The sequence below is a fragment of the Nylanderia fulva genome, unplaced genomic scaffold (assembly GCF_048542155.1).
Source record: "Nylanderia fulva isolate GAGA-0341 unplaced genomic scaffold, ASM4854215v1 Scaffold447, whole genome shotgun sequence".
Classification (NCBI taxonomy): Eukaryota; Metazoa; Arthropoda; class Insecta; order Hymenoptera; family Formicidae; genus Nylanderia; species Nylanderia fulva.
Window position 1 is genome coordinate 20546 of NW_028190529.1, and position 9455 is coordinate 30000.

The following is a 9455-nucleotide window of genomic DNA, read 5'->3' on the forward strand; positions in this document are numbered from 1 at the left end:
TACTTGAAGGGAATCGAACAGGTTACAATATCACTCACTTGAATTCACCGTATTATTATTTATTGTTGGTTGAATATAAATTAACGTGATAGATTGTCGCCGGGTAGCAGTTCCGTTTCATCGCGGAATTATCGTTAGACTGGTCGCAAAGCCGCGCGATGGAATGCGAGGACTCTCCCCTACCCCAAGCTACTCGATCCACCTAGAGTGTGAAAGCGTCCTCGACCCATCGCGGTGCGCGTAAAAACTCGTTTGTTATTATTCGCAAATCGGAGCATTCCATGAGCTCCAATCGGGAGATATATTATTGATTCGACAGAGATCGACGGAGTCGTTCCAACATCCCGCCCGCCTCGTCTTTAAGACGAAACAAGGAGGTGCTGGTCCGAGACCCGCCGCCCGCCGTGAGATGTCTGGGTTTTAGATATCTTAATTAGGTTGCTCTCCTGAGTTGTTCGCGGTCAGGTCTGCAGGTTTGATGGGAAGTGGGCAGATCTTGGTGATAGGGCGGCGGAGAGCTGAAGTTGACGTCTCCACCGTGACCACGCGTACAATTCCGTCGTCCCCGGGGTGAACCTCGCTGATCCGTCCCAAGGACCATTTGGCTGGTGGCAAGAGGTCGTCCTTGATGAGAACCAGGGCGCCTGGCTGTAGATTTTCCGAGCGTTGCCGCCATTTACCCAATTGTTGTAGATGGTGAAGGTATTCTCGCGACCACCTGTTCCAAAAATGATCACGTAGATTAGTAATCAAAATAGACCTAGAGTTAGCCCTCCCATGGGTATCCGTCAGGGTGGGCGGTTCCGGTACATTGACTGGGCTTTCTCCTATAAGGAAGTTCCCAGGGGTGATCGCAGTATAATCGTTTGGATCATTGCTTAACGGATAGAGCGGTCTCGAATTGAGGCACGCCTCGATTTGACAAAGTAATGTGGACAATTCCTCGTAGGTAAGTATTTGATCTCCTAAGACGCGTCGGAGATGGTACTTAGTGGCCTTGACGCCTGCCTCCCAGAGTCCGCCGAAGTGCGGGGCAGAGGGAGGAATAAAAACCCATTCCGTGCTGTCTTGAGCCAGCTGGGCTTTACAATCCTTGTAAAAATCGGCAGCGGCGTTGAATAGGTCCCGCAACTCTCGCTCGGCCCCTCGGAAATTGGTACCGTTGTCGCTAGTCAGGTACGCACAACGGCCTCTCCTTGCCACAAAACGCCTAAAAGCGGCCAGGAATGAGCTAGATGTGAGATCCGATACGGCTTCCAAATGCACGGCTCTGGTGACCATGCAAATGAATAGGCAGATATATCCTTTGTAGCCTTTGCATCCGCGGCCCTTGGAAATTCGAAGCTTGATGGGTCCAGCGTAATCCACGCCAGTGGTCCAGAACGGTCGGGCCGGTCTGACTCGATCCGCTGGTAGTTGGCCCATCTGTTGTTGAGAAGTGGTTCCCCTGAAACGAGCACATTTTACACTATGTTTTACAACGGATCTAATTAGCGAGTTGGCTTGCAAAATCCAGTAACGGCGAAAGAGCACGCTCCTCGTGAGCTGCGGACCGCCGTGGAGGGTTCTTTTGTGTGCATCGCGCACGAGGAGTAACGAAAGATGGTTCTCTTTGGCGAGAACAATCGGGTGCTTTTCGGCAAAGGCCAACGGTGCGTGAGCAAGTCTGCCGCCTACTCTTATCAGCCCATCCTGTCCTTGGAAGGGCCGTAGCGACAGTAGTGGGGATCGACGGGCCAGCTGGGAGCCGCGGGAGAGGTCCTTGATCTCCTCCGCAAAGTCCTGGAGCTGACCGATGCGAAACCAGCGCAATCGACAGCGTGCCAGTTCATCTGCAGTGAGATGAAGGGCGTGGGGTCGTTCAGCGTCTCGTAGCAGCCTGAGGCAGTATGCTGAAACTCTAATTAATTTAGAAAATGATGAGAATCGTGTAAGGACATCATTGTCGATTTTGTCAGTAGTAAGAGTGGTAGCGTGTGAGCGCCGCTCCTCGCTTACTTCCTGTTGAGCATCACTTTCACTTGGCCAGTCACTTGACGGGGATCCCAACCATGGGGGTCCCGACCACCAAAGGCGTCGGTCTCTCAGCTCCGATGGCGAGATGCCCCGTGTAGCTAGATCTGCAGGGTTTTCTGACGTAGCAACATAGTGCCAATGATTCCCCGGCATTAATTCTTGTATGGCAGCCACCCGGTTGGCTACGAAAGGTGTCCAACGTGAGGGATGTGCTCGTAGCCATGCAAGTACCACCCTTGCGTGAGTCCATGCGTATAGGGGGCAGCTCTCCAATTTCAGATGTTTAGTGAGCCGACACAGTAGCCGGGCGGCTAGTAGAGCACCGCACAACTCAAGTCTAGGTATGGAGACAGGTTTAAGGGGTTAGGCCACTGTAGAGCGCCCAAAAAAGGCCTATTTTTGATAATTTTTTACTATAAAACAAAAACAGTGATAGAAAATCCTTTTTAAGTACTTAATCTTACATACTTCGAAATATATAAAAAAAATTTTTTTGCATTTTTTTTTACAAAATGGCGGTGACAGAGCTATGCAACGATGACCACTCGTTTCGGACAGTGCCTTACGGGCGACCTACTAGCTGCTCCAATTTTTGCTCTAGAACAAAAAACCAAATTTTTTTTAATTCTTTATATCATTAGCTAGCGAACTACGTACGGAAATTAAAAAATAATTGTTTTTGTAAAAATGACACAAGTTTGAAGAAAAAGTTTCATTTTTTGACGAAAAATTTTGCACAAAATTGTTTGTAAAAAAAAAAGTTTACAACGAAACGTAAAATCCGTACGTAGTTCGCTGACAAATGTATCTTAGAAGCTACAGTTTAAATTTGAAGTAAATCGGTCAAGATTTGTGGGAGTTATGAGGTCGCCCAGTTTGAAAAAAGTGATTTCGAGAAAAACGCGTTTAAAGTTTTATGTAACAATCAGCGATAGAAATTTTTCGTTTACCTTTAATCTGCGATGCCTGCACCATATAATTGACCTTCCTCATTAATGTTCTTCTCCTCCTGGTCCTTCACTAGGAACCTAAGAAAATCTTACTCAAGCTGAACTGTGCGTAACTAATCCGTTTATTATTCTCAGAAGGATCCCTTCGCAAACGCTTCAAATCTTACCAAAAGGTAAGATGCTTTGAACTTCCAAAAATGACACTTAGGAATTTGTTTCCGTTATAAAACCTTTTTTTTCTTATTTCTAAGATCTTAAAGCATCATTTAAGCAAAAAAAAAAAACGATTTTTTGAAATTTCTACAGTGGCCTAACCCCTTAATCGGAGTGATCTTGGTCTTAGCAAGCAGGAGAGACACTTCAATGTCCCCGTGCGACCCGAGTCCTCGCAGGTAAATCGCAGCGGCATAGGTTCTTTCAGAGGCGTCTGAGAAGGCATGAAGTTCCATTGGCGTGCGAATACCGGTCCACTGAGGTATCTGTAATAGATTCAGTTCAGGTAAGCTGGTAATGTATTTCAACCAACGAGTCTGTAACTCCGGGGGCAATTCTTGGTCCCAGTTTAAACCCGCCATCCAGAGATCTTGTATTAATATTTTGGCTGCTACTATTACAGGAGCCGCCCAGCCTGCGGGATCAAATAGCTTAGCCACAAAGGAAAGTATGGAGCGTTTTGTTGGTTGTGTCGTCACATCAAATGACGGGACCGCTTTTAGGCCAAGTGTGTCCTTGGTAGGGGTCCAAAGGATGCCTAGGGCACCCACGTTGTCGTTAGTTGCAATAAATCGTTGCCCCTGATCCCCATCAGGACAAAGCGTTGCTTGAGTAGCGGCCCATTTACTTAGATGGAGCCCTCCTGCTTGGAGTAGGCCTTCCAGTTGAAGTTTAAGTTCCAGGACGTCTGCAAGAGTGTTGGCGCCAGCTAGTATGTCATCTACGTAAGTGTGGTTGCGGATTGCTGATGCTCCTTGAGGGAACCGGGACTCTTCATCTTCAGCCAATTGGAGCAAGGTTCTGATTGCCAAATACGGAGCCGGTGTCGTACCGTAGGTGACGGTGACGAGTCTAAAGTCTCGAACCTCTGACTCGGCGTCCGCCCGCCATACTATCCTCTGAAGATCGGCATCCTCTCGACTAATCCGAACTTGTCTAAACATTTTGACAATGTCCGTGGTGAAGGCAACTTGAAATAACCGCCATCTTGTTAGTATTAACCAAAGTTCCGCTTGAAGTTTTGGGCCGGGCAGCAGGAGATCATTCAGAGATGCTCCTGTGCTCGTTCGAAAAGAGGCGTTAAAAACTACCCGGATTTTTCCGCTTGGATCAGCTGTCTTAACCACTGCATGATGTGGCAGGTAGTATGAACCGTTGCCCTTAATTTCTGCTTCTGGCACCGGTTCCATGTGACCGAGTTCAGAATAATCGTTCAAGAACTCGACGTATGACTGGTAGAGCGAAGGGTTTCTCCGTAGTCGACTCTCGGCTGCTAAGAGTAAACGCAGTGCTCCGCACCTTAAATCTCCGAGTTCTAACGCGGGTTCTTGCTTACGGGGTAGGCGAACGACATAACGTCCATCTGTGTCACGAGTGTGGGTCGTTGCGAACAGCCTCTCACAATAAGCTTCGTCCGGGGTGAGTGGGCAATCCCCAGACACCTCTTCTAGCTCCCAAAACCGCTGTAGTTGGTGTCGTAGATCCTGTTCAAGGGTTACATGGTGACTTGCGATGTCAATTCCGGGAGGATAGTTCGTATGTCCAATTGCGCCCATCAATATCCAGCCAAAGACGGTAGAGTGAGCATACGGCTCTCCGGGTTGTCCGTGTTTAACTCCACTCTCGATTAGCATTCCGTAAACGTCGGCTCCGAGCACCGCGTCTACCGAGGCTGGTTTGTCGTAGTTTGGGTCTGCCAGCTGGATGCCACATAGGTGAGGCCAATGCCCCTTGTGAACCTGTTTGCCAGGAGTAAATGGAGTAAGTTTGGACATGACTAAAGCAGTAGGTATAGCGATTCGTAGGGTCGAGGACAGTTCGCTTCCGATCATGAGAGATACGGCATGAGTCACTCTCCCTGTTGTTACCCCCTGCAGGCCGGAGACAGTCACGTTCACTCTCCGGCGGCGTAGTTGGAGCTGTTGGGCGACGCGTTCTGAGACAAACGAGGCTTCAGACCCGGAATCTAACAATGCTCGCACCTTAACCGTACGACCCGAATACGAGATCAGTTTTATCATGGCGGTCGCAAGAAGAACCGTGTTATTCGTAGTGCTTGACAATGCGGATACTGCCGTCGCATCAGCTTGATGTACGGACTTTTCTAATGAGGTGATGGCCGCATTTGAGTCTTGAGGTATCGTTGGAGCGGCTGATTGTATTACCCCGATGTGCAGGAGTGAGTGATGCTTCTCCCGGCAGTGCCGGCATCGGTTGATAGACGGACAGGCCGCTGCTGCGTGGTTGTGGCCTAGGCAGTTAAAGCAGGCTTTATTCCTCCTCGCTTGTTCTCGACGTTGTTCTACGGAGAAGGTTTTAAACTTGTCACACGATCGGAGCGGATGGCGTGCCTTGCAGAGTGGACACTGAGATCCCTCTCTAGTGCTGGAGGAATGTGACGATACATCGGTTTTTCGTCTGTTGCGCTTGCCTCCCTTTGTTTCGCTTGTTATCGCTGTTGAACGCGGGTGAGCCGCTTCCAGAGCGCGAGCTCGGGTAAGGAGAAAGGTTTTCAGCTCGGTGAAGGATGGAAAGTCCGAACTCGACTCCTGTGACGATTCCCACAGGAGGCGCGTTGATGAATCTAATTTGCCGACTATAATGTGAACAAACCAGTCATCCCAATGTTCCACCGGTCTTCCCAGGGCCCGGAAAGAGCGTGATGACTGGTTCGCCGTGCTGATCAATCTATTGATCTCTTGGGAGGACTGTTTGACAATTGGCGCGCTAAGTAGGAGCTCTCGCATGTGAGTCGTTAAGAGCATTCTTCGATTATCAAAACGCGAGACCAGTTCGTCCCACGCCAGGGCATAGCCTTCAGCTGACATTTCAATGCTTGAAACTACTGCGGCGGCCTCTCCCGCAAGACTAGCCTTAAGATATTGCAACTTCTGAATTGGCGCGAGGCCGTCCACTTCATGCACTAGAGACTTGAAGAGATCCCGAAACCCTTCCCAGGCCAGTGGGTCTCCGTCGAACGTAGGCAAATTGATTTTCGGTAACTGGATCTGGCGAAGGACGGAACCGGCATCCGCATTTGTCGACGTCGTCTCCATAGACTTAGTAGTCTGAAGGTAAGCCATGATGCGGGACTTCGTTGAAAGATAGTGCTCTTCAATTAGTCCATAGACGTCCTCCTTCATATAATCCGTTTGATCTATTTTGTCGCATATTACCAGGGAATCATGTGCATCAAAGAATTTTACCCAATAAGACTCCAGGAGCTCAAGGCGAGCAGTCATGTACGCACGAGTCATTTTGTCCCTTCCGGCTTTGATCAAGTTGTCCCAGAAGCGCTCAATGTAGCCCGCGGTCGCCCGTTGTTTTTTAATTGCGGCTTCCATTTCAGAGAGCGGATCAGCCAATTAATTGCAGGCGCAGAGTGCGATGCTCACTCGGCGAGCGAATCGACGACGTTGGTATGCACAGTACGCGTGAAGAGCTTCGATGCCGCGCGCGTAGCGGCACACGCGTACAGCAGAGCGACGTCAATGCACGCGTGACACACACGGAGCGCGGAGCCGCGGCGCGTGTATGGTCGGCACACGCGGAGCGAAGCGACGGCACCGAACTTGCGAGACACGCGGGGCGTGGAGCGACGGCGCGTGTTTGCGGGGCACCCGCGGTGATCGGAGCGACGGCACTGTAAGTGTGGCACACGCGTGGTGCGGAGCGACGGCACCGAACTTGCGAGACACGCGGGGCGTGGTGCGAAGGCGCGTGTATGCGCGGCACCCGCGAAGATCGGAGCGACGGCACTGTAAGTGTGGCACACGCGTGGAGCGAAGCGACGGCACCGAACTTGCGAGACACGCGGGGCGTGGAGCGACGGCGCGTGTTTGCGCGGCACCCGCGGTGATCGGAGCGACGGCACTGTAAGTGTGGCACACGCGTGGTGCGGAGCGACGGCACCGAACTTGCTAGACACGCGGGGCGTGGAGCGACGGCGCGTGTTTGCGCGGCACCCGCGGTGATCGGAGCGGTGGCACTGTAATAACTTCGGTAAAATATGTTACTTACCGAGCACCATTGAATCCGTTAAAACTCACTGTGAATTCGTAACGACCGTTGAATCCGGCTCGAAGGACCAGTTATATGTTGGGGAATCGCCGGTCGAGAAATCGCCGGTTGGAATCCGACTTCCGTGAAGGAAATGTTACTTGAAGGGAATCGAACAGGTTACAATATCACTCACTTGAATTCACCGTATTATTATTTATTGTTGGTTGAATATAAATTAACGTGATAGATTGTCGCCGGGTAGCAGTTCCGTTTCATCGCGGAATTATCGTTAGACTGGTCGCAAAGCCGCGCGATGGAATGCGAGGACTCTCCCCTACCCCAAGCTACTCGATCCACCTAGAGTGTGAAAGCGTCCTCGACCCATCGCGGTGCGCGTAAAAACTCGTTTGTTATTATTCGCAAATTGGAGCATTCCATGAGCTCCAATCGGGAGATATATTATTGATTCGACAGAGATCGACGGAGTCGTTCCAACATATTGAAAAAGAAAAATGGAAGTCAATATTTCAAGGTAGCAGAATAAAAAGTACTTACGCTGAGGCAACCTCGACGAAAAGCTCCGGAAGGCAATATGATGTTGAACCTAAAACAGAGAGAATAAACAGTAACAAAAGACATGAAGCTATAATAATTAAACCTGAAAAAGAAACTAACGACGATAGAACAAATGAAGATATTAGGACACAAGTAATAGATGAATTAAAAGGGATCAAAAACAAATTGAAAGTTAAAGGAATCAGAAACATCAAGAATAAGGCAGTAGTAGTTGAAGTAAATAGCAAACAAGACATAGATTTAATTAAAAAAGTTAATTTTAAAAAAAAGGGATTGAAAATTGAAGAACCGAGAAAAACCTCCCCATCTATCATAATATACGATGTGGAGAAAGAATACAAGCCTGAAGACTTAAAGGAAGATTTAATTGAGAAAAACTTCGATACAATACAAACAAATGAGACAGAAGAACTAAAAGAAAAAGTTATTATGAAACACAGTTTTAAGACACATAATAATAATAATGTAAACTGGATAGTACAAGTACCAGGTAGATTCTTAGGAAGATTGGTTGAAAAGGGAAGAATATTTATGCAATGGAGAACTTATAGAATTAAAGAATACATAAATATCACAAGATGTTTTAAATGCCATAGATATGGGCATATAGCAAAAATTTGCAAGGTTACAGATGAAATCTGTGGGAATTGTGGTGAAAAAGGACACGTTAAAAAAGACTGTCAGAAAGAGACGCAATGTATAAATTGTGTACGCAGTAAAAGAAAAGAGGTCAAGCATAGCGTAAAACACAAAGAATGCCCTGAATATAAAAAGTATTTAGAATTATACTATAATAAAATTGAATGGAACTAAGAATTGCACAAATAAACGCACAAAGAGCAATGGCTGCTGCTGCCAATTTAGAACTCCTAATTAAAGAACTACACATAGATATTTTGTGTATTCAAGAACCTTATACATACAAGGGCATGGTTCGCGGATACTCTGCAGGGTATCTATCTAAAATACAACCTGGAGTAGATAACCCCTGGGTTGCTGCCATAATTGCAAATGAAAAAATAGAGGCTTTTCATTTAACACACTTTGACACTCCTCATATAATGTGCTTCCAAGTTATGACTGAGATGGAGGACTTCTTCATTATAAATACTTATTGCCAATTCTCACTAAATATAGAGCCAATACTAATTGAGATGGAAAATATAATCAATAAATTAAATTCAAAAAAGATAATCATAACTATGGATGCCAATGCAAAATCAGATCTATGGTTTTCTGAAGAAGTGGATGACCGAGGAAGAATCATGGAAGAATTTATAATTGCAAATAGATTATACGTAATAAACGAAGCCAGTGATACACCAACTTTTGAATGGTCAAACATCGACCTAACCTTAGTCAGTGAGAACACACTTGGTATATGCGAGAGATGGAATGTTTCATCAAAATGCACTACTAGTGACCATAATTTAGTTATCTTAGACCTTAAAATTAACGAAAAAACAAACAGAAAATTTATAAAATACAATAACTAACAACAAGAAAGCCAATTGGGAAACATTTAAGGAGCTCCTAATAAATCAATTCTCAAATGATGCGTTGAATAAATTACAAATAGATGAGCCAGAAATGGCGGTCAAAAAATATTCTACTATACTAGACCAAATATGCAAGAAATCTATACCGTATAAGAAAAAATCGAATAAAGCAGTTCCTTGGTGGAATGACAATCTAGCC

The 9455-nt window shown here is 46.9% G+C and overlaps 2 protein-coding genes across 2 annotated transcripts; both read right to left on the reverse strand.

The window, feature by feature from the left end:
• Positions 1 to 429: 429 nt before the first annotated feature.
• On the reverse strand, positions 430 to 2169 carry LOC114941584 (uncharacterized). Its single transcript, XM_029316594.2, has one exon. The coding sequence runs from the start codon at positions 2167 to 2169 to the stop codon at positions 430 to 432; it is 1740 nt and encodes a 579-aa protein (XP_029172427.2).
• Positions 2170 to 3276: 1107 nt separating this feature from the next.
• On the reverse strand, positions 3277 to 6523 carry LOC114941585 (uncharacterized). Its single transcript, XM_085486538.1, has 2 exons — positions 3504 to 6523; positions 3277 to 3445 (listed from the first exon to the last, which is right to left on the reverse strand). The coding sequence occupies exons 1-2, from the start codon at positions 6521 to 6523 to the stop codon at positions 3277 to 3279; spliced, it is 3189 nt and encodes a 1062-aa protein (XP_085342664.1).
• Between the last annotated feature and the right edge of the window lie 2932 nt (positions 6524 to 9455).

Bases quoted from the DNA above. Each gene is read 5' to 3' on its own strand.
- LOC114941584 (XM_029316594.2), bottom strand. From the start codon at position 2,169: ATGCCGGGGAATCATTGGCACTATGTTGCTACGTCAGAAAACCCTGCA.
- LOC114941585 (XM_085486538.1), bottom strand. From the start codon at position 6,523: ATGGAAGCCGCAATTAAAAAACAACGGGCGACCGCGGGCTACATTGAG. The intron at 3,446-3,503 runs GTTACAGACTCG...AATCTATTACAG, and splicing joins GACCAAGAATTGCCCCCGGA to ATACCTCAGTGGACCGGTAT.